The sequence below is a fragment of the Stomoxys calcitrans genome, chromosome 5, assembly GCF_963082655.1.
Source record: "Stomoxys calcitrans chromosome 5, idStoCalc2.1, whole genome shotgun sequence".
NCBI lineage: Eukaryota > Metazoa > Arthropoda > Insecta > Diptera > Muscidae > Stomoxys > Stomoxys calcitrans.
The window spans coordinates 6,788,241-6,813,942 of NC_081556.1; the positions used below are offsets into that span (position 1 = coordinate 6,788,241).

General features: G+C 35.9%; 1 protein-coding gene across 3 annotated transcripts in view; it reads left to right on the top strand.

Annotated features, from left to right (window-relative positions):
* Window positions 1-25,702, top strand: part of LOC106095261 (putative polypeptide N-acetylgalactosaminyltransferase 9) — a 315,857-nt gene that overhangs the window by 280,515 nt on the left and 9,640 nt on the right. The window contains exons 10-13 of one of the 3 annotated variants that reach the window (XM_059369150.1): window positions 6,775-6,917; window positions 9,510-9,600; window positions 13,660-13,764; window positions 13,859-14,724. In XM_059369150.1, the coding sequence (XP_059225133.1) occupies window positions 6,775-6,917; window positions 9,510-9,600; window positions 13,660-13,764; window positions 13,859-13,891 (372 nt within the window). In that variant the 3' untranslated portion in view covers window positions 13,892-14,724. Of the gene's footprint in view, window positions 1-6,774; window positions 6,918-9,509; window positions 9,601-9,966; window positions 10,078-13,659; window positions 13,765-13,858; window positions 14,725-21,413; window positions 21,522-25,702 lie in introns of those variants that run through there. The other 2 variants (XM_059369149.1, XM_059369148.1) reach the window with 2 other exon arrangements.

The window sequence follows — 25,702 nt, forward strand, 5'->3', positions numbered from 1 at the left end:
TTCATGCATTAGTATTTGACAGATCACGTGAGATTTCAGACATGGTGTCAAAGAGAAAGATGCTCAGTATGCTTTGACATTTCATCATGAATAGACTTACTAACGAGCAACGCTTGCAAATCATTTTCAGTGAATGGGCCCTAGAAAAGTTGGCAGAAAATCCGCTTTTTTATCGACAAATTTTGTTCAGCGATGAGGCTCATTTCTGGTTGAATGGCTACGTAAATAAGCAAAATTGAAGACAGAAGCCGTTCAAGAACTGCCCATGCATCCCGAAAAATGCACTGTTTGGTGTGGTTTGTACGCTGGTGGAATCATTGGACCGTATTTTTTCAAAGATGCTGTTGGACGCAACGTTACGGTGAATGAACACATTTCGAACCGAACACTGATTTTGGTAATAAAATTCAATGATTTGCAAGCGTTGCTCGTTAGTAAGTCTATTCATGATGAAATGTCAAAGCATACTGAGCATCTTTCTCTTTGACACCATGTCTGAAATCCCACGTGATCTGTCAAATACTAATGCATGAAAATCCTAACCTCAAAAAAATCACCCTTTAAAAGTCAGGTTTTCTTTACGAAAATTTTAATTCTGCCTGGTTGAATAAGCTTATCCATGGGAAAACTTTAATTCTGCCTGGCTTAATAAGGTTTTCCATGAGAAAACTTTAATTCAGCCTTGCTGAATAAAATTTTCCAGGAGAAAACTTTAATTCAGCATTGCTGAATAAAATTTTCCAGGAGAAAACTTTAATTTAGCCAGGCTGAATAAGGTTTTCCTGGGGAAAACTTTAATTCAGCCTGGCAGAATGAGGTTTTCCATTGGAAAACTTTAATTTAGCCTGGCTGAATAAGGTTTTCCATTGGAAAATTTAATTCAGCTTGGCTGAATAAGGTTTTACATTGGAAAACTTTAATTTAGCCTGGCTGAATAAGGTTTTCCATTGGAAAATTTATTTCAGCTTGGCTGAATAAGGTTTTACATTGGAAAATTTAATTCAGCCTGGCTAAATAAGGTTTTCTATGGGAAAACTTAAATTCAGCCTGGCTGAATAAGCATTTCCATGGGAAAACTTTAATTCAACCTAGGTGAATAAGTTTTTTCATGGGAAAAATAATTCAGCCTGGCTGAATAAGGTATTCCATTGGAAAAATTTAATTCTGCCTGGCTGAATAAGGTTTTCTATTGGAAAATTTTAATTTAACCTGTTTAAGTAAGGGTTTCCTTGGGAAATTCAGTCTGGCTAAATAAGTTTTTCTTGGGGAAAACTTTAATTCAGCCTGGCTGAATAAGTTTTTCCATTGGAAAACTTTAACTAAACCTTGCTGAGTTTTTAACTGTTGCCTTATTTGTTGTAAATATTCTCCCAAATACTTTAATAATTGTTTTTACTGGGACTTACATTTCAAGTTGGTCCCACCCAAAACACAACAATGACATGTAATAGCCATAGGGCCAAACGAATTCAAAAACAGCATTTCTACAACAGCCTTTAAATGGGCTTAACGTGGTGCACAAATCCACATTTAGGACATGTTAAACGGGCGACACAGTAGAACATTATTTCGTGATGCCTCCAGAGTTTAATTGCAATGGGGCTGCCATTGATGGCAATGCCTCATCCTTTGGAAAAATTGCACATAAAACAGACACATCAAGGCCGAAACCATAAAAAATTCGAAAAAATTAAACCGCACTTACTACGGGCCAGAGCCTCTAATTCACAAAAACCCAAAAGGGTAGGCTAAATTACTAGAACCACATTGCAAACAACGAAGCACTGCGTTAGGCTATAAGGGCCACTATACGAATTGCGGAAGCCGCTTGCAGGAACAACGAAACAAATTGTGTTTTGGAAAGCAAACCCCAACCAAACAAGCTATGGGCCAGGCAAGCTGATTAAAATCGCTGTTGCTGTCGTGACCACCAGGCATCAAATGTCCTTAACAACGAGGCAGGTTTGGCAAGTTTTGGCAGCATTTCCCAAAACTTTCCTTGTTCTCTCTGTTGGAGGTGTTGGGGGAAGCCCTGGCACGAGTTAAGCAAGCTCATGTTCTGCAAATGTACCATAATTTGATATACTACTTGGATGGGCTTGGAGTCAGCTTCCATACACATGGTGGGGGTTTTTGCTAAAGAAAGGAATATTTTTTGGTCAGCATGGGCTTTAAAAACAACGCAACCCATGACTAGTGCTAAGCAATGGTCATGTTTTCACAATTAATAATCTTGCCCTTTCAACCAGCAGCAGTGCTCTGTGCTGTGGCGTAGTTGATGAAAGCAAAGAAATGTAACACTAACATTGTGTCCCACTGGAGTCCATGCGGGGTTTTTTGGGAGGAAAAGCAATGCTGCCTGTTTTAAAACCACATGCAAGCTGGAAATTACTGTCCTTGGGCCATAATGGTTCATATATGTAGGTTGGGCAACATGGCCAGCACTTTTGTATGTCGAGTCCTTAAATAACTTTCCACTTGAGTGGACAAAGATGACACATTAAACAGAGAACGCTAGTTTTTGGAGGGCAACAATGCCAGCAACTTTAAAGAAGTTGTAGGTAAAAAATAAAATGTACTTAAAAAGCGTTGTCTTGCCATGAGTGTTTACTTCATTTTGGGAGAATTTTCATCAAACTTGATTTAAATCAAAATAAAAAAACGCAAACTTAAAAAAAAATTAAAAATGCAAAAAAAAAAAATTATAAAAAAAAACAATAAAAAATTTAAAAAAAAATAAAAAAAAATTTTAAAAAAAATTTAAAAAAAAAAATGTAAAAAAAATTAAAAAAAAAAATAATTAAAAAAATAAAACAAAATAAATATGTTAATTTTCATATTGTTAAAATTAAAAATGTTGAAAAAAATAATTCTTAAAATTTATAAAAAATTAAATAAAAAAATAAAAAAAATAACAAAATAAATATGTTAATTTTTTATTAGTTTTTAATTTATGAAATATAGAATTTTTTATTTTGCTAACCATTTTCTACACTTTTTTGCGTTTTCCTTCCATTTCAGAGGTTTTATTTTTATTTTTGGGCAAAAAAAAACAATTAAAATAGTCTTTAAACTTTATCTCGACTCCCAAAAAAAATTAGGAAAATTACCCTTTATTAGTTTTGGTTTCGCTTTTACAAAACTTTTGTCACTATTCATAATTGTCCCATGAAAAAAAGACTTTCTTTGATTTCTCCCCAAGAGATTCGCTTTGCTGCTTTACAAGGACTGGAAAAAATTTCAACTAGTAAAAGCAAAATTTGTACTGCCATTATAAAATCAGAGAAAAAAATACCCACACCCCAAAAAAGAGGGGCAGCAACAGCTGCTGGTGCTAGATCAGAATGTCACTAACCAAAAAACTATGTTGAGGGGGAAGTAGTAAGCCAAAGAAAACTGATGCTAGCACCACAATGAACCTTTATAATTAGTGACTCAATTAAAACCACACTGCAAATCTTTGTGGTTGAATAAAATATGTATTTGCATTTGTATCCTTTGTCCTGGGGATGGGTCAAGCAGCGGTTGGTCTAAGGTTCGCAACTGGCGGTTCCTATGGCAAAAGTTGCCTTAATTTGAGTACAAATAACACGACCACAGTTTGTGTTTGTTTATGTTTGGTTGTAGGCGGCTATGCGTATAATTGGGTTAATGCTCGCTACTACCACCTCTTCTACTATGCGGTTGCACTTATAAATGCAAAAATGCATTCATTCGTTCATTCACTGGTTCATTATTTCAGGCATTCATTCAAAAGGCATGCATAGGTTATAAAATATGTTGCCCCCATACCATACACTACACCATACACTACACCATACAAACGCCAACCACCATCCTTGGTAGAATTTCATTCTCAATGCATTTTCTCCTTTGAACATGCCTTTGTCTTTGCTTATGTTATTCCTTTGCAATAGTGTGTTTGTGGGCATGTGTAAGTGCACATTTGGTGGGCATATTAGCATTGTCCTGTGTATGCGCTTCAACCATTCGCGACATACATAGTGGTACAATGCCTAAGATTAGCTTGTAAAGGATATTCTTAAAGATACTGAGAGTGACAATATAAAAATATTGTTTTCATTTTTAGGAAAATGTTGTTAAACATGTTGTCAAAAGAATAAAATTCCTAAAATTTTAAAAAAAAATTAAAAAAATTTTCTTTTCTTAAAAGAAGGTCTTGACATAAAACAAGTAAAAACGTCTTTAGTTTGTTAATCATCCTATTTTATTATAACTCTACTAGCATATCCATAGTTATATCCAAATATGGGCTAATCTTGATTACATATGACTCAGGTCCCGAGAACTCTTATACAAGTCAAAGTTTCAGCGAAGTCGAGCAAAAAATCGCTTTAAACAACTCACAATTTCAAATTTCAGCGAAATCAGTTAATAAATGCGGTTTTAATGGGTTTAAGACTCTAAATTTGTCTATATGGCAGCTATATCTAAATATGGTGTCATCTAGAACATTTCCGATTCAAATAACGAGAGGCCTAGACCAAATCACTGTTCCAAGTTTCAGCGAAATCGAGTAATAATTGCAGCTTTTGTGGGATTAAGACATTAAATCGGCAGATCGGTGTATATGGCAGCTATATCTAAATATGGTCCGATGTTGGCCATATTTGGGTAGGAATCGAGAATATAAATACAACTCCCAGATTTAAATTCCAGCAAAATCGGATAATTAATGTGTCTTTTACGGGCTTTACAAATTCCAGAGCAATTGGATAATCAATGAGTCTTTTACGGACTTTAGACCCTATACGGCAGACCGGTTCATATAGCAGGTATATCAAAATATGCTCCGATGTAGACCATAATCGGGTCGGATGACGGGAGGCTTAAAGACACTCACTATTGCTAATTTTAGAGATATCAGTCAATAAATGTGGCTTTTAATGGCCTTAAGAGCCTGAAACGGCAGATCGGTCTGTATGGCAGCTATATTGCAATATAGTCTGATTTGGACCATATTTGAGTCGGATGACGGAAGTCTGAATACAATTTACTGTTACAAATTCCAGAGCAATTGGATGATAAGTGCGTCTTTTACGGGCTTTAGACCCTATGGCGGCTGATCGGTCTATATGATAGCCAGGGTCGTAGCCAGGATTTGCTTTGGGGGGGGCTCAAAATTATATCTACAAAACAATAATAGGAACGTATACGCGCTACCATTTGAAAAATAGGAATTTTGGGGGGGGGGGGGCTCAAGCCCCTTAGCCACCCCAAAATAAATTCCGGCCCCCTTTTGGCCCAAATTTTCATATAATTTATATTAGTGTTTAACTCTCTAATACCATATGCATATCCCCTTCGGTGTACATGTCAATTTTGGGGATAATTTTGGGATGGGGCGGCTCCCCTGAAAAACATTTTTCATAAATTTCGCATTTTTCTCTCAAACACCTTTCTTTTGAGTAGCATATTGTCCCTAACGGCGCCTACATACATGTCTGTTTTGTGGGGGCCCGTCTGGGACTTGACCCCATATGGTCGTAGTTTACACTCAAATAACTTTCGCTTGAATCCCATATTGTCCCGTTCCGTGTACATGTCACTTTGGGCCATAATATTGGGATGGAGTGACCCCATGGGAATAGGCGCTAAATTTCTATTCTACTCTCAAAGACTTTTCGTTCCCCTCTGGGAATATACCCCAAATTTTTACAAAAACTTCATATTCTACTAGCAAATACCTTTCGTTTGAGCGCCATATTATTCCGATCGTCCTACATACCTGTTTTCTCATACCCGTTTGATTATGTAGGACGATCGGAATCAAGTCTCCCGCCTAAGACTTCGCCCAAATTTTTATATAAGTTTTGTATTTTACTTCCAAATACCTTCCATTTGAGTTCTACATTGTCCTTTTCGATCTACATATCCGTTTGGGGGTGTTTTTTTGTTATAGTGTACTGACCCCCGGCACTTAAGGCTGTATTTTTATATCAAGTTCGAATTCTCTTCTTCTCTTCAACACCTATCATTTGATACCCATATTGTCCTAATCATCCGTTTTGGTGGGTTATTGGGTGGGGCGTTCCCCCAGATTATTGGACCTCAAAGTTTTATGCAAATTTTGTGTTCTAACCCAAAAACACCATAAGAATGCATAGAAAAAATAACGCTTGAATCGATGAAGCCATCTCCAAGATCTGGCGTTTTTGAAAATTGAAGTAAAGAGGGAGATCCGCTCCCCCTTGGGATATCAAAAAATCGGGGCCCTATATCCATCGAAGGACCAAACATTACCATCTGTAAAAATTTCCTGAAACAAAAAATTTTTTGACATTTTTTTTAGTCAAAGTATGATTTCCTCTTTTTCGAAAATAAAGCCTAGACATAAACATCCTATGTTATTGTAAAAAAGAAAAACCAGAAAATGTAAATGTGTGGGGTTGGGGTAAGAAAAAGTTTTCCCCCAACTATCTGTGTTTGGCGCTTGTACTCGTACTAGTGCTAGTACCAACATTCTTTTGTTTGAGTTTGTTTTTTTTTTTTTTGCTCCTGCCATCTTTTATTCCCGCCAATTCTCAGAGGAATTTTTAAGCGTTTGTTTTCTCGGTTCTCCAACCTTTGTTTTAGTTCATACTGTGGAGTGTTGTTCTTGGCGGTTTTTTTCTATATTCATATATATGAGGTGTAGGCGTGCTGGTATGTGTGTGTTTGTGTGCATATATTTACCCACTGATGTTACTCTTTTGTATGTTTGTTTTGTCATCACAATTTTCCGGATTTCTGCTTGTTTTTCTCTTTTTGCAGTGGCGTTCAGGCGTTAATGTACTTAAAAAGAATTCCGTGCGACTCGCTGAAGTTTGGCTGGATGATTATGCGAAATATTATTATCAGCGGATAGGTAATGACAAAGGAGATTATGGCGATGTCAGCTCGAGGCGGAAATTGCGGTAAGTTATTTTATGTTTGCTTTTGCCCTCTTGTGATTTTTTAAGTTTCTTTATTTTTGATTTGCCCAAACTTTTTAAATTATAACTTGAAATTTTCGGAATCAGGAAAAAGATGATAAAGAAAAACTTGAAAATGGGCGATAAAAAAACTTAAATAGTTTGGCAAAAGAACAAAAAAAATGTTTTTGAAACTAAACCTTAAATATCAAAAGTTATTTTAAGATATTTAACCTAGATATTTTGAAAACTTAAAAATGTGTTTAAGGTTCCTTATTTTTATTGCAAATAACAAATTTAATTAGTTACTATCATTTCATTGACAATTATATTGTAGAATCTCAAAAGTATGCTTCAATTTTCGTTTATTGCGTCATGAAAGTCATGACGCCATTTAAGATTAAGAATAGTATCTTAGATCAAAATTTGGTGATGTTGCAAATGATATGATAGTTAGTACTTCCTTTAAAAGAGAGGTATACAAATATTGCTAAATTACATCCGTCTCAATTTCACTTGATGACAAAATAAAAAAGCAAGTAAAAACGTGCTAAATCCAGCCGGGCCGAATATTTGAAACCCTCCAACAAGGATTCTGCTCAAAATTAACACAAATTAACCGATCAGATGAAAATTTAGGCTTCTAAGGGGTAAGAAGTCAAATCAGGGGATTGGTTATATGGCGGCTCTATCTGTTTATAGGCCGATTTGGATCATACTTGTTATGGATGTTGGAAGGCATAACACTATTTTTTGTTCTGAATTTCAGTGAAATCGGATGAAGTAGAGACTTCTTAGGGCTCAAGAAGTCAAATCAAGGGATCGAGACCGATTCGGATCATACTTAGCATAGATGTCGAAAGTCATAACTCAAGTCATTGTTCCAAATTTCAGCCAAATCGGATGAAAATAAAGGCCTCTAGGGGCTCAAGAAGTCAAATCAAGGGATCGGTTATATTGGGGCTATATCTGTTCATAGACCGATTCGGATCATACTTGGTATAGATGTTGAAAGTCATAACTCAAGTCATTGTTCCAAATTTCAGCCAAATCGGATGAAAATAAAGGCTTCTAAGGGCTCAAGAACTCAAATCCGGGGATCGGTTTATATGGGGGATATATCTGTATATCCGATTCGGATAAAATTGGCATGGATGTTGAAAGTCGTAGCTCAAGTCTTTCTTTCAAATTTTAGCCAAATCGGATGAAAATTGAGGCTTCTAAGGGCTCAAGAATTCAAATCCGGGAATCGGTTTATATCTTTATATTGACTGATTCGGATAATACTTGGCATGAATGAGCATTTGTTTGCTAAGAAGGAGAAGAGCTAGACCCATTAACAAGAGCTCGACCGATCGATTCAGAATTCACTTTCTAATTCGATTTAGCCATGTCCGTCTGTGCGTCCATGTATTCTTGTGATCAAGGTAAAGGTCGTATTTGTTGTCCAATCGTCACGAAATTTTGCACATGTCACTTTTTTTGACCCAAAGGCGAACGCTATTTTTGTAAACTTTGGTAAAAATCGGTTCAGATTTGGATATAGCTCCCTTTTATATGTGTCGCCCGATTTGCACTTAAATGGCTGTAGTAACTAAAGTTATCTACCGATCTGCACTAAATTTGGAATGGGATGTTACCATTCTTAACATATCTGCAAGATTTCATCAAAACCGGTTCAGATTTGGATATAGTCCCCATATATATGTATCGCCCGATTTGCACTGGCAATAGTAACAAACATTTTCAACTAATTTGCTCAAAATTTGGTACAAATTGTTTTGTTACCAATCTTAACATATCTGCAAGATTTCATCAAAATCTGTTCAGATTTGGATATAGTTCCCATATATATGTATCGCCCGATTTCCACTTAAATGGCTTTACGAATTACAATTTCCAACCGACGTGCAAAAAATTTGGCACATGTTGCTGACCTTAACATGTTTGCAAGATTTCATCAAAATCGGTTCAGATTTAGATATAGCTCCCATATATATGTTTCGCCCGATTTGCACTTGTATGGCCGTAGTAACAACAATTTTCAAACGATCTGTTCCAAAAATGTCGGTTCAGATTAAGATAAAGCTCTCATAAACATATGTCTAATGTCCGAATTTATGTTTGTAGGGTACGTGTAGGATATTATATAGTCGGTTACGACCGACTTTAGCCTCTCCTTACTGGTTTCTTGTACAGTTATTATTTTAGACCAAGGGTGACTTTTATGTATACATTGCAAAATGATAAGAAAATCATACAACTTCTTCATTATAGTTGTGTTAAATGAAGTATTTATATTGTATTCAATTATTCTAAAATATGCTAGAGATTGATGATTTGATATAAAAACCAATTAAAAATAAAAATTGAAGCATAAGAAAATTGTTTCTACAAACAAAGGAAAAAGTTTTTTTTTTTTTATTATTGTTCCATTAGTTCATATGGGACACTGCAATAACTGAAGCATACTTTGAGGATTCTTGTTCTTTATTTTATTATTATTGCATACATGTAGGCTATATACACACATTCTAAATTCTATATTTTTTATTATTCTTATGCTCTTTTGTTCTCTTTTTTTATTGCTGGCAGTGAAAATTTGGGCTGTAAAAATTTCAAATGGTATTTGGACAATGTGTATCCTGAACTTTTCATACCTGGTGAATCGGTAGCCTATGGCGAGGTAAGTACTACAGTACTCCATGACACCACTTTACATACACTCACACATAAACTAGCTGCCAACTGCTTTGAACCAGCTAACACAAGTCTGAACTACCTGCCCCCTTCTGACCCCACTCTCTCTCTCTCACAACTTAAGTCCTTGTTTAAAACTAACAGAAAATAAAACGAACAAACAATTGGATAAAACATAATCACAAGGCCACAGTGACAAGATAAAAAATGAATTGGTTTGCAGCATATGTCACCCCCTAAAACCTTTTTAACACTATAATTAACTAAAAACTAACTAACATAAGCTAACTAAAACATTACCCCTTGAAATTATGATAAATTACATTTATTTTATCCCCTCCAAAAATCACAGATAAGAAATTTAGGTGCTGGCGGTCGCACATGTTTGGATTCACCGGCACGCAAAAAGGATTTGAAAAAGCCAGTGGGCTTGTATCCTTGTCACAATCAAGGAGGAAATCAGGTTTGTTATAACACTACACACAACTAGCACCGAATACACACAGCAGCCCAAAGATAACTAAAATGCGACCGCCACAAGCTCCGTTCAAAAATGTTCCAAAAACAAAATTTTACAAATAACTTGAAAACATTTTTAACATATTCCACCAACAACCAGAAAAACAGCCAAAATAACAAAGATAAACTAAATTCTAATGGTAATGGGTTCCGTATTGTCTGCTCCTTCTCCAACGCCCTGTCCTCCTGCCCTGCCCTGCTAGCCTAAATGCATGCTACAGCCTTTTGTCTTGTTTTTTTTTTAAATAATTTCAGTGTAAGAGGTCTTAGGCACGACATTTAACAGAAAAAAAAGTAAATTTTAAGATGTGGTAAAAACTACAAAAAGAAGATTGGAAAACTTCAATTACTTACCAAATAAGTCTTAGGGAAATTAAGAATAAGTTTCGTTGGCTGAACCTGCAAAAAGAAATAAAAAAAGTTCATAATTATTTTTGAAAATGATGTAGAGGTAGGCCCAGGTATTTTATTACAAAACTCTAACATTTGCTTTCATAGAAATATTATTTACAAATTATAGAATATTTTATATTTATTGTTCAAATATTATTTTTTTTATCAAAATTGGTTGTTTATCGGAAAATTTACACGAGTAATCACCATTGGTTTGTAGCTGACAACTGTTCAGCAATACCATCATCAGTCGCGATGATACTAATGAAGGAGTTGCAACGCATTCAATTTTGTGATGCTTCGTGAAATATTGCGATTTGTTGGTTGGCAGCCCTTTCATCAATATCATCCTGATAGTACTGAAGGATTACTAATGAATAAAAATTTCTCATTAAGAATTCGCCAGAATACCTTTTTGTGAAAAACTATCAACAAAATTTTACTTTCTACAAAATTCAGTTTTTATTTATTTTTAGTTTTAGAAAGTTCCACAAATTGTACCAATTTTATGTTTAAGTAAAATTTTTTAATATTTTTTATATCAAATTTTTCATATATCATAATTTTTCATAAAAATTTTAATTTAAAAATATTTCGTAATAAGAATAGCATAGCAAAATACGCCAGTCAAACTGTTTTGAATAATTTGAGTACTTTTGCTATGCTATTTTTTGAAAAGAAAGCTTTCGATATGATCTCGAGCTTTATTATGGTCGAAAAATCACAAAAAGATTTAAAAGATTAAAATAAAAGAGCGCAAACAGACAAACCATTTCGTAAAAATTATGTTTTTTTAAATATTATTTTTAAAGAAATCAAACCAATGCCACTATGGTCATATGCCTAAGCCAGAAATCGGCTTGTTGTGCGCTCTAAATTCTTAAAGTAATCTCGAAAGGAAAATCGAAGTCAGGATTTCCCTGCTAGTAACAAAATACTAAATTTTTTTTATGGTATCTCCAACTAAGTGTCGGTATCTGTTACCCGAAGAGTCGGGCAATGACATGAGAAATGCTGCAACGTTTCTTAATCTTCCCCACATGCCCTACACATGCTATCATTTGCCGCACCTATTCTGTATAAGTGTCCTCATAAACCTAAATGTCCCGTTTTGATACCGCAAGACATACTGATCTTCTTTCTTCCATTCAGAAATAGAATCTTTTTCTCTTTTTCCGGATCTCCCCATAGGATTTTCGTCGTCCTACCGATCATTTCGCTGTTCTACAGCAACACTGCAGGAATAAATGCACTTTCGTCGCTAACGCCCATAAATCGAACTGCGTCGCCTGAAAGGCTTCGGATTTACCAAGTTTGCAGTCCTCTGACCTTATAGTCTGCTTTTTCCCTCCCCCTTACCACGCTATGACTCGGCTAAAAAACAATGCGGATCGTTCCGTCCTCGAAGAAGGCATTAATCTCCTTCTTACACTTCAAGACCGTTCACGACCTTACCGTTCTAATTGTTATTGCCGCGATGGCCTGTTTACTGTCCAAAAAGATGTTAGTAGTCGTACTCCTCGCGTTAGTACAAAACCACATCACTCATTATCATCTTATACCTTTTATTTGAGCCCTATATTGCAATAGTCGATATGTAAGTCCTGTTTTGATAGAGTTTTAAGATGGGAATATTTCAGTGAGGGTCCGTAGGAGTTGTCTAAAAGGTACGTCTAGACAACTGCTGACAAGTTTGGGTGGTACCAAACGAAATCGCGGTCTAGGAAACCAGTCAGAAGATATTACAAAGCAAAAAACACATTTTCTGCCTAATTTTAAAACAAGGTTCTTTTTTGTATTTCTATGTTTTAATAGAAACCGATTACCTTATGGTCTGCAGCCGGACAATATCCTAATGTATGAATTATTTCAAGACCATATGAATTTAGAGCAAAACACAAAATTATATTTCTTTAGAAAATTTTGTTGATGTACAAGTTTTTCCAAAATTCTATTTTTATAGAAAATTTTTAAAAATTTTATTTAATAGAAAAATTTTCCAAAACCTAATTTTTTTAAAAAAATCTTATCTTCATAAAAATTTTTTTAAAAAATTTTATTTGGTTAGAATACTTTGTCAAAACTTTATTTCTAGATAAAATTTTTCCAAAATGTATAAAAAAAAATGCATTATTTTTTTAAGAAAAATTTAAAAATTTTTTCTATACAACATTTTGTCCGTTTAATTCACTACCAGAATGGTAGGAATGATATCATTTGGTTTGAAATCAAAATGTTTTAAAAATTTTGTTGAAAGGTTTACGGTATTCTTCGACAAATTACTTAGTCAATTATTAATGTTATAAGCTTAGGCAAAAATAGTCTAAATGAAAAAAGCACTAATTTTGAAAACATTTAATTTTTATACAGCTCCACTATTTGCGGAGAGACTGCATAAGGTTTGCTGTCTTTACAAATGCCATTTTTTCCACATAATGCGCTTAATTTATTTGAATTTGAAATTATTCATACAATCGGATATGTCCGGCTGCAGGCCCTCTGTTTCTACTAAAAATAGCAGAAAAACAAAAAATCTTAATTTTTAAAGTTAGGCAGAAAATGTAATAGCATTGACTGGTTTCCTAGGACGCGATTTCGTTTGGCACCACACCAAACTCATCGGTAGGATCTGTCAAGCTGGACACGTGCCTTTTTTCACATCTTCAATTCTGAAACTTTTAAGAGCATAGTTTCAGCCTAGAAAACATGCCTTTCTGACAGATACTTCCGAGTCTGTTTAGAAAATAGTCTAACCTAACCTAAACTAGACTCTAAGTCAAAAATTCAAGTTCAAGAGATTTTTGTTTAAATTATTTATGAAAATTTCAGTGCCAATTTCTTAAAAATAAGATAGCTTCAAAAAATTAATTTAAGAAAAAATCAAATTAGCAATAATAATTTTTTAATAATGAATGTCGTACAAAAAGATTTTCTTTAAATTTCGTAGCTTAGTAGTATTTCTTGCACCACTTAAATTACCACCTTTAATGTTTCCAATTGATGAGTCGTGTCTATTACCTCTTTTCCATTCACACTGATTTATTAAATTTTTTGTACCCAAAAAAAAAAAAAAAACAATTTTTTAATCTTTTATAAAAATACGTACCAAACCATTGTAAACTGACAATTACAGATTGCCAATATCGAAACCGATATGTGTCTCGATTCAGCCGCCAAACCGGACGACATGCAAGGTGCCGTTGATCCTTATAAATGTCACGGTCAGGGTGGAAATCAGGTACTTTTATTGTTTCTTTCCTTCTCAGTTTATGTTCGTTTCTCTGTTACTTTTTTTCATTTATAATTTTTGTTTTTATTTACTAATCTTTCAGTTTAACCTATGTTTTTCTTCTTCTTATAAATGATTTACACTTGGATAAGGGGTTTTGAAATAGAATTTTCCACTCACCAAATTTTATTTAATGCTTAATGCTTTGCTTTCAATAAGGAAGAAAGAAATGTAGGTGGAAGAAATAACAAAAAAAAAAACAAAAAATAAAGCCAAAAAGAAAAGGAGAAATATGTTCCCATTCACCAGCTTCAAAGGCCCCCTCACACCTTCCCCTTCACACAAAAAATCTATGACATTTTTTGGTTCACCTTTACAAAATGGTTTTTGGTTTGTAACGAACATAAAAAACAAGAAAGCGAGCTTATTTTTGATATAAATCACATCAAGCAAGTCTTAATCATAAATCATTCCCCATCATATTATCCTTGATTTAAAGGCCATAATGTTGTTGAAAGCAAGTAAAACGCACTCATAACATTCCCTGTTTCTATGTTTTTTTTTCTGTAAGGCTAACCAGCTAAAGAAAAATTGCAAAAACATTATGGCCCGAAAAATACCATAAATCATTGCTTGTTTTTTTCTATTTTTCATTTGCTTTCCTACTCTCTTATAACTCACAAACATCATATTATTAAAGCATACTTTAGGGGATTTTATAAATCATAACATTCGCCATTTATTCATAGCATTGCATATTCATTGCCCCATTCTGGAGGGCATCCGTTTGTACATCCTTTTTGTTTAGAAAGCAATTATAATTTGACATTTTATGGCATATCCTTGGCACTTTGTACAAAACTGTGCTCCCATGTTTATGGCTAGAGGCTTAAAATAGAGGTGTGCACGGGAGTTGTCGTGTCACGCTTGTAACACGTGTGAGTAACGTGATTCGTGAGTGAGATTCAAATTTAATCACGAGATCGTGTGCGTGATTGATTTAAAATTCTTCCAGCGTGAGCGTGAATGAGAGGAATCATGCTCACGACACTAATCACGACTAATCAGAAAATCACGACTCACAAGACGCTTATGACTCACGAGACACTCACGACTTACAACTCACGAAACGCTCACGAATCGCGAAATAAACAAAAACAACGGAAAACTAAATTTTCACATGCTCTCAAATCATATGGGTTTTTATCATACGAATCTGTCTACAGATGCAAAGAATGGAAAAGAGCAAATAAGTTGTTATGCAGGGCTGATACATTTTAAATATTAATATACGTATGTTCAGATGCTGTATGATTTGAGACACATGGAAAGAAAACGTAACTCGTGAGCCGTAATTGTCTCGTGAGTGCCTCGTTAGTTACGATTTTCTCGTAAGTGCCTCGTGAGTAGTGCGTGAGTAATATTTTAGTCTCGTGCATGAACGTGAGTTGCCACAAAAAAGTCTTGCGTGAATAAAATTATGTTCTAGTTAGTGTCAGTGAAAAATCATCCCTATCTTAGAGTTAAATGAGAGTTTCAACATTGGTTTGACAAGCCGTTATGGTCAAATATAAAATTGATAATAAAAGCAAGGTATACTTTAGGGAGTCACTGTGTTTATTGACAATAATTGCTGCCTAGTTTTAGTTCTGCATTGTAAACCTAGTGAGTGTCTCTAGAGTTGTGATTTTCTCGTGAGTGCCTCGTAAGTCGTGATTGTCTCGTGAATGTTTCGTGAGTGAGTAAAATGTTTATCTCGTGAGCGTGCGCGAACATGAGAATTAACTAAGAGTTTTAGCATTCGTTTGACAAACAGTAATGGTCAAATAGAAAATTGATAATAAAAGCAAGGCATACTTTAGGGGGTCTAAGTGTTTATTGACAATAATTGGTGCCTAATTTTAGTTTTGCATTGTAATGCTAGTGAGTTTCTCGTTAGTCGTGAGTGCCTCGTAAGTCATGATTGTCCCGTGAGTTGTGAATGTTTCGTGCGTGAGTAACATTTTAGTCCCGTAAGCGTGCATGAACGTGAGTCGACATAAAAAAGTAGTGCGTGAGTGAAAAATCACTCACGCGCACATCTCTAGCTTAGAATTAACTAAGAGTTTTAGCATTCGTCTGACAAGCAGTTATGGTCAAATAGAAAATTGATAATAAACGCAAGGCATACTTTAGGGGGTCTATGTGTTTATTGACAATAATTGCTGCCTAATTTTAGTTTTGCATTGTAATGCTAGTTTGTGGATTGCAATGCAAAAAATTTTGAAGATAATTTTTATTGACAGAAAGAAAAACATTTCGGGGCAAGTTTTAATAAATTAGCTATGGAAAAATATTCATGGGAAAGCTGTGGTACAATTGAAATAATTTTTAGTACAAGGAATTCAAATGATAAATCGGTCTAAATGGCAATCAGATAGATTCCGACGCTTAAGACGCCAAATTTAATGAGGGTAGTACCACATCAGTTCGTAAACCGATATTGACTATACTTTTTTGGGATTATACGGAGCCAAAAGAATTCAATTTTTGGGGGACGACTGCCGTTTTATACTGATGTGGACAATGCAAGTCATGTATATTGGAAATGATCTAAATTTTGGAGTTTTGATAAACCGAAAAACCCCTTAAGACAAACTTTACGTTAAATTAAGCTTCAATAAACAATTCGAAAGTTAAATTATCACAAAACATTTATTAAAAAAAAAGGAAATTAATTTTGTGAGTCTCTCTTCCTCTCTCTTTCCCCTTTTCACTTTCAAATGAAATAGTAAATCTAAAAATTTACATTCGTTATCAATCAATACCCAATATGATGAACCAATATTTGCCGAAATTTTGCATATTTCCATATCCATTTATAATTGGGAAATTGTATATGCAAAATTCACACATGCATGCTATGTATGAACATAATATTGTGTAACACACACAAAGCCATTCAATTAGTAAATCCTTGCAACGAGTCATAACAACAATAGAACACAATTAAGATCGTTGATTGAGAAACGTAATACAACGTTTAACACAATCATCAAAGTTCCTGAATGAGAGAAATGCAAACAGTATGGAAAATCATACAGATTTACAGAGAACATAAAAGCTCATAATTGCTTGTTAGAATCCTTGCTAGCTTTTTCATGCATTTCTTGCATTCTTTGTTTTTCATTAGCGTTCCAATTTGCATTGGTTATCCTTTGAGTTCACTCTACGATTATTTAATTAGCTTTAATGATAAGTACATTTTATTTTAACAATTCTCTTTTTACTCAAATTTACTGTGAGAGTACCAAACAGCAAGGACCTCATTTTACATTTGGTTAATTAGAAATTTGGTTCAGCAATAAAAAGGCAACACATGTTGCAACATTAGCACATCATTCATGAAACATTACTCATGCAAACACAGTTCATTAGGATTTTGAAGTAGGCAGTATGGGCCCCTTTAGCATTCATTCGCAAGGACATTTTGTATGGTGCTCTTGTTAAGCCTGGAAAAGAGTGCCAAATAACTAATATTTCCATTTAAAACATTTGTTGCCCTGGCATAATAAAATTAAATTTGGCCTTTAGCCAAATTAGCAATTTTGTTCACAATTTTTTTTTTAAATTTTGAAAAATTTTTCCCTTGTTCACCTGACCACATCTGCTCATACATCAGCCCACTCAACTATGTCTGTATGTGTGCCTTTTGGCTAAATTTCATATATTCTGCAATGCACGCAACTAAGAAAATCACTGGGTTTTGTTTAAATTAGGAATCATATGCTAGTTCACAATGATGATGATGATGATGCCGCTGATTGTATGAAATTAATAATGCAATAGTAATAAATGCTGTTTATTTTTAACGGAGTTTGTGGCTATAATTATTTTATACTACTACTATATAATGTATTTGTAGCAACAAATTATTATTATTAGTCCATAAGTGTTTATTGTGCAAAATTCCACAGTGTTAATTATTATTCTTAGTCATTTTAACAATAGCAAATATTTGAGGTGCCATTTTCGGTTTGGTTCATAAAATGTAAAAATCTATGATGTCAAATCGCAGAGAAGGAAAATTTATAAACAAAATGAGTAAGAATTAAATTGCAGCATTGTTTTGCAAGTTCAACTTCATCAGTGCCATTGTGAATTTTATCCGTCTGTCACAATGGTACTCATGAAGTTGATCTCGGGAATCTCCAAAAACGCGTTTACCAATGGTGTGATATCGGTGTCATCATTGCTAAAAGCTGATAATTTCTTTTACTCAAAAAAATTTATAGCACAGTTATCACACCATTGGAAAATGCTTTTCATTGATTGACAACTTCTTTACTACCATTGTGAATTATATCCATCTGTCATAATGATACTCATGAAGTTAGTCTTGACAATCAAGAAAAGTGTCTACCAATGATGTAATATGCAGGTCCTCATTGTCAATGAGTTGTAGAAAATACCTTCTTCAACTCATAGACAATCAGGGCGCTGTTACCAAACGATTGGTAGACGATTTCCTTGATTGGCGCAAGCTCAATTTCAATAGCATCATTGTGACTGGCGGAAAAAAATTCACAATGGTACTTACAAAGTCTGCAATTAATCAGTAATCCTTCCGTCATAATTCTACTAATGAAGTTGATGTTGCCAATCTACGAAACGCTTCTGCCAATGGTGTAAGATGTTATTTCTAGTAAAAAATTTAATGATGTTTAAGGCTCTACTTGTTTCTTTATTGAATGGAGAATGGAGAAAAGCCATCGAATTAATACTAAACTAGCCGAAACGGACTGAACGCCTGCGTTCGAATCCTTGCGAGAATATTGACAAAAATTCAATGCTGGTGACATTTGCAAAATTTCTGTGTTTAACGCTGGCGACATTAGCGAGGTCCCATGCCATGCATGGTCATGAAAAAAATTCTCCCCAAAGAGGCACGGCATACGGACTTGGCTATAAAAAAAGTCCCTTATCATTGGGTTTAAACTTCAATAGGAAAGAACTCATTGATGTGTGAGAAGTTTGCACCTGCACGGTTCATGGGATAATTATTACTCTACTGCCAAATGCCTTTCTTTAGAGTGGTGGGGTGGCAGTCCCCGGGGCACCAAACCCCAACAATAGAAGTGACTGTAAGAGTGCAAAAATTGAACGAAACGCATTACCAATCTGTGAGATCTGGAGCCAAATTTCCGCATACGTGAACGAGTAAAATCGATCGAAATCTCTCTATTGTGAATTATGTATCTCTTTATTGAACGGGATAAAAATTTCGTATCGAGATTAAATTTCATTCGATACGAAAGCGCACTCGATTACGTATGTGGCAACTCTGCCCCTGGTGTTCTTGAAAATTAGGTTAATGAGAAGTTGTTTTTATGGGAGGGATGGCATTTCGCCTCAAAAATGGCTATCAAGTTCATGCTCCACTCCCAAATCCAAAATTATCCCAAATTATTTGAGCCCCATATTGCCGTAGTTGATAAATAAGAACCGTTTGGAGGGCATTTTGGAGCTGGGGCGGGCACCGGCACTTTGCCCTGAAAAAGATATCAAATTCGTTCTTTACTCCCAAATACCGTTGATTTGAGTTCCATACTGCCATAGTCTGAAATGAAGTTCAGTTTAGGGGGTACTTTAGGGCGTACCCCCAAACACTTGGCTCCAAAATTGAATATCAGATTCGTTTTATACTCTCTCTCTCATTTGAGTCCCATATTGTCATAACGGGTCAACTAACATATTGATGTATTTTTAGGAGAAAAGGCGACACCTAACTTGAACGCAAATTTTAATATCATATTCTTAATCTACATCCAAATACGTTTCATTTGTCCCATATAGCCATGGTCGGTTAATATGCCCATTTAGAGGTATTTGGTGGTCGGGCGACCTCCCATGACTTGGACCTAATTTTTTATGCCAGATTCGTGATCTACTGCCGAAACTTTTCCTTTGAGTCCCATTTTGACATATCTGTTTAGAGGAGTTTTGGGGTTGGGGCGGCCCGCTGGCAACTTGGACCCAAATACTAATACGATATTCGTTTTCTAGTCTCCAATACCTTTCTTTTGATACCCATATTGTGACTATCGGTCCACTTTTAGTTTTGGGTTGCGTTTTTGGGATAAGGGAGAAGGTCCTCCTCCTTCCGATATCGAACAATTATATAGCCAATGTTTCTTCACCAACCTTCACAATCTGCGAAAATTTCAAGGTAATCGGTTCCGCCGTTTTTGAGTCTATACGGAACAAACAAACAAACCGAGTTCCATATAGTCGTGATTGTCTAATATGCCCATTGGGGAGGTTTTTGAGGGATGGGGTGTCCGCGAAAGTTCGACCTGATTTTGTATGCCAGATTCTTAATCTACTCCCGAATACCGTTCATTTTAGCCCCATTTTGATATGGACGTTCAATTTATCTGCTTTTAGAAGTTTTGGGGTTAGGGCGACTTCCTGAGTACTTGAACTCAATTTGATATACAATATTCGTATTATACTCTTCAATACCTCTTCAATTTTTTATCCAAATTGTCTTTATCAGTCAACTTGTGATTTTGGGTGGTATTTTTGTGAAAACGGGGGAGTGTTCGCTCCCTTCCGATATTAACTAATTACAAAGCATATTCCATCTCCCGGACCATATTCGTAATCTACTACTGGATACCTTTCATTTGAGTCCCATATTGTCGCGATTGGTCCACTTTTATTTTTGGGTAGTACATTTGGGGTAAGAGCGAGGGTCCGCTCCCCTTCCAATATCAATATTTGACAATATCTGACACGTATGTTGATTGTTGAAGAAGACGTTGTACAAAATTTCAGCCAAGAAATATAATCGGGAGATCGGTTTATATGGGAGCTATATCAGGTTATGAACCGATTTAGACCATACTTGGCACAGTTGTTGGAAGTCCCAACAAAACCTCTCACACGAAATTTCAGCCAAATCGGATTATAATTGCGCCCTCTAAAGGCTGACGAAATCAATAAACCAATAAACCCATCCCCGGATTGTACTTCTTAAGCCTCTAAAAAACTCCATTTTCAGCTGATTTGGCTGAAATTTGGCACAAAGAAAATGGCAATGCGACAAAGATTTAAACGAAACACTGGCCATTGATTCAATGAAAATCCCTAATATATAGTTTTTAATTAATTATTTAAAAATAGTTTTTCTATCATCTCACAAAATATTTGCTGTTGTTAAAATGTATTTTCTACCACTCATGGAAATTAAATTGAATACTCTGTACTTCATAACTCACTCAACGCATCTATATAAAAAATATTAACAAATACTGTTTGTTTTCATTATACTTCTATTGTTATCATGGAAATGAAAAAAAAAACTCACAATGCCCAAAAAAATCAACAACCACCACCAACCATTTGTAATTGGCATACATTTTGGCTCCACATGACAACTACTTTGTGGCATCTCCTGCTGGGAATGCATTTTTTTGCAACCTGCTACATACACCTGGCTGGGTTATGAATTGTACTTGTGATGAACAAAATGCCAAAAACATCACCACCAACACCCACACGATGATAATGTGCCACTCGCATCTCGCCCCTACTTCATTATCATGGTTTCGTGTGCAAACTGTTTTTCCTGCGCTTGGCTGACTATGGAATTTTGTGCTGCTGCTGGGGAATAGTACTGGATGCTGAGCAAAGCTGGGGAAATTCGTCGTGATGAGGCCTGCCTTGACTATGCAGGACATGATGTTATGCTGTATCCTTGCCATGGCTCCAAAGGAAATCAGGTAAGATAGCTCTTTCATTGTTTCGTTGGTTTACTTTTGCGATTAAATATTATTTTCTTGCCTTTATGTTAAGAGGGGTAAAAGGAAGTTCCTTTTTCTTTCTCCTATCATGTGGCAGCAGGATGTGGGCATATTAATAAGGACACTATAAGACAAGACCATTCATAATGTGTGTTGTGTGTGGCAATCATTATGATTCTTATGGTCGCAGAATATCTTCGCCCTCCCTTGAGGATGGTGTTGATGGTGTCCCCCATTCAACTTTTATGCAACATTAACAATGATAATGCCACCCGTATGTTGTTGCATAAGTAAATGTGTATTTCATGTGACACTCCATTGCTTTTGAGAGGGTAGAATGAAGAAGCAAGGAAAATTTTGATTCTTAGAAACAAAAATTACCAAAAAAAAATTTTAACTTTGGATATTTAATCAATGGTTTCATCAAATTTAATTTTCTTAGAAAATGTCATAAAAATAAGATTACTGTATAAAGTTTTGGTGACATTTGAATTTTTAGGAAATTTTGTCAACATTTGTTTTTTAAAGAAAAAACCTTGAGGAATTGCTCTTGCCATATCAAAAGTTATGGCCCCGGAGGGTTGGAGAAGTCAAAAGTGGTCAACTGACACCCTCTATTTCACCCTATGTTAAAGATATGGACCTTTCCTGAAAGCCCATGTCCTCCTCTACATTTTATACCACTAAAATCAAGAGATAAGAAGATTTAGACTTATTTCCAATTTTTTGGCCGTTTGGCCCACTGTGCGTCGGATCTGAACTCTACTCTACTGAACTATTAGTTTATATTATTTTGGTTAACGTTAACGTCTTTTTGGAGGGTGGGTTGATTACAGTTGACAATTCATTCCAAATTTAAATGTCTGGTATGTTCTCCACTACCAAAGTCTTTTATTGAACTGATAGGTATATTTCTCGGTTTTAGAGGATTTTGGGGACAGTGGCACGATGCCAGAGCTTTTCGGGTCGCCGTAATGTTCACATATATGGAGATAGTCCGATCGGTCAGCTGCTTCTGTATCCCTTTCGAAAGCTTATATGGCTCCCTAGTCTTAAGGAATTCTAAAAAGACTCTTGCTTTCTCTACTCTGGACAAGTCACTACGGCGGGATGCCCCCAGCTTCCTCCTGGGAAAACTACGTAAGGACCATCGGCCAGCAGTCGCTCAGTTCCTAGCCTAAGCCATAACCCCAAAGTGAAGTAGATTCAGTAACCTTTGGACACTCTGGTTGACGTTACTTCCACAGTTTAGTATCTGGTCAATAATAATATCTATATACTTGGCATCCTTTAAGAGAAGCAGATCTAGCGCATCCAGAACAGGTGCCCTGAATACACCAAGCGTTCTGGTGAGCGTTGTGGCAAACCCATGTATGACAAATCATTCCATTTTTCTTTAACCTATTTCAAGTTAATTTTTCCACATTCTTCGAAATCCAAGCAAACTCTTTGCATCCACAATTGTTGTATCTGTACATTTCATGTTAATTGTTTTCCCTGCATTAAACCCCCAAGGAAATTGGTGTACCTGACAACAGTATTCTCTGACAGACTAAAACAATGGCAAGCAAACCAACTATCCAACCAACACAGAAATAACAAAATGAAAAACTGCACAAGAAATTCTCATTGTCAAGACACAGAATAACAAAAGAATTACAACAGCAAAAATATAGGGGATCCTCTTCTGCAAGGTTTTGTCATTTTTCCATTTCACAATTTCAAATGAGACAAATTAAAACTGCTACACGGCACCGACCACCTTCTGGAAAGAAATAATTACCTTGCAGGTCCTGCCAAACCGCTGTAGCATATCCTGTGTTACAGTTGCATTGTGATGGTGGTAGCATAACAAACATTTATCCTTTTATACAGCTACCTTTGTGGTTTCATTCTTGAAAAACAATGGTATGCCGGATGAAAAGTAAATTGTGATGGGAAAAGGCCAAGTATGGGGGTATACATATGCATATGGGGTATTGCATGGTTTAAAATTTTTGGGTTTCTGAAATATTAAAACATGCGGTATACAAAAGATGGATACGATTAAAGATTTCTTTAACTAAGTTTGAAAATATCAAAATTTCTTGTAGCGCAGAGGTTACCATGACCACCTACGACGCTGTATACCGAGGTTTGAATCCTGGCGAGAACATCAGAGAAAATTTTTTAGCGTCGGTTATCCCCTCCTAATGCTGGCGACATTTGTTAGGTACTTTGCCTTTTAAAAACTTCTCCCCAAATAGGTGTGGCACATCGGCCTGTCATTCGCACTTGCCTCTAAAAACGAGGCCCCCATCATTGAGCTTAAAAAACTTGAATAGGACTGGACACATTGATATGTGAGAAGTTTGCCCTGTTCCTTAATGAAATGTTCATAGACAAATTTGCATTTCTACATTTTCTTGGGTGATTAATACTTTACTTGATAAGTTCGGCCGGGCAGAATCTTATATACCCTCCACCATGTATCGCATTTGTCGAGTTCTTTTCCTCTTTTTATGCAAACAAAGGATAAAAGAAAATAATTGCTATGCTAATCAAATTGAATGTTGGGATCTATAGTAGAAGTTATTGTGTAAAATTTCCGCCAAATCGATTAACAATTGCGCCCTTTAGGGGCTCAAGAAGTCAAGACCCCAGATCGGTTTATATGACAGCTATATGAGGTTAGGGACCGATTTGAACCAAACATAGCACAGATGTTGTAAATCATAATGAAACACCTCGTGGAAAATTTGAGCCAAATCGGATAAGAATTGCGCCCTCTAGTGGGTCAAAAATCAAGATCCAAGATCGGTATATGAAAATATGAACCGATATTGCCCATTTACAATCCCAACACTATTTGTGCAAAATTTCAAGCGGCTAGCTTTTCAAAAGTTAGCGTGCTTTCGACTGACGGACATCGCTAGATCGATAATAATTTTTTGTAATCCAAAATGTCTCATGTGTGCATGGAGTATCCCATAGGTATGCAGAGTGTACTGTTAAAATATATGGAAATGATTTATCCAAAAATTTAATTTCTTGATTATAAGGCCAGTTGAACCCTTGATTATAAGACCAGTTGAACCTTTTGGTGGAGCGGACGTTTTGCTATTCCGCTTGGCAAGAATTTTTTCTGCAACTCGTAATAGGTCATTATTTTTGGAAAAAAATTTTAGTCACTCAAGGATAGATACGATAGGGTTATCCATTAGGCGGTTCATAATCTGCGTCTGTTTCCAGTGGAGCGGCAGATCTAGAGCCCGGGAGTAGACTTAGAATGGACTCCAAAGATCCAACAGATGAGGTGGTGGAATAGGGCCGTAGCAAGTTGTTAGCTACTGAAATATCGACTGGTGGAGCCGCTGCTTCAGGCTCCACTAGCCTTGTCTTAAGGACAAGGCCAAACCTGTTCTATCTCGACTGGTGGAGCCGCTGCTTCAGGCTCAACTAGCCTTGTCTTAATGACAAGGCCAAACCTGTTCTATCATCGCATGCCTATAATTTGCCTAGGCCATCGGGCTACTCTAGCAAAATAATACGCTCTTTGGAATAATAAGAGGCGCATCGCTCTCAGGCTTATTGAGAGGCTTGGTGGGAATGATCCTAAGACACTCACTATTAGGGAGAGAGACTCCCTAAATTGGGCTCGGAGATTCCCGGTACAGGCTACCCCAAAAGACCACACGTCCAGATTCGGAAACTGCACCGCAGTCAGCCAAAAGGCTGCAGTCACCTGGAGAGCACCCCATGACTAAAAGAACTAGGGCGAACAAAAGTAAGATGGGTCAAAGAACCTTTGCCAATGTCGCTAGGGACAGTTTGGTGATGGCAGTTGTTGACAAGGGAGAAGAAAAGGGCTGCATACCTAGAAATAATTGGAGGGGGATAGTCAATGGACTGTCATCAGTATACTCCGATGTTCTTGCGGGTCTCCTCCATTTTGTGATGCTGGCTGGTATCGGGTCCGATACAAACAAATTGCCTTCATCGATCAACGCTCAATTGAAATGTATCGTTGAGCACTAAAAAAGATTGGTGAAATCTGGCCAGACGGATCATAGGATTTAGTCAAGAAGGAAGATGTTCCTTCTCGGCCAATGCCACAGGCATGGATACCCTCTGATCCTGACTTGGAAGACTAAGGGAATGTAATCCCAATCTTTCAACCA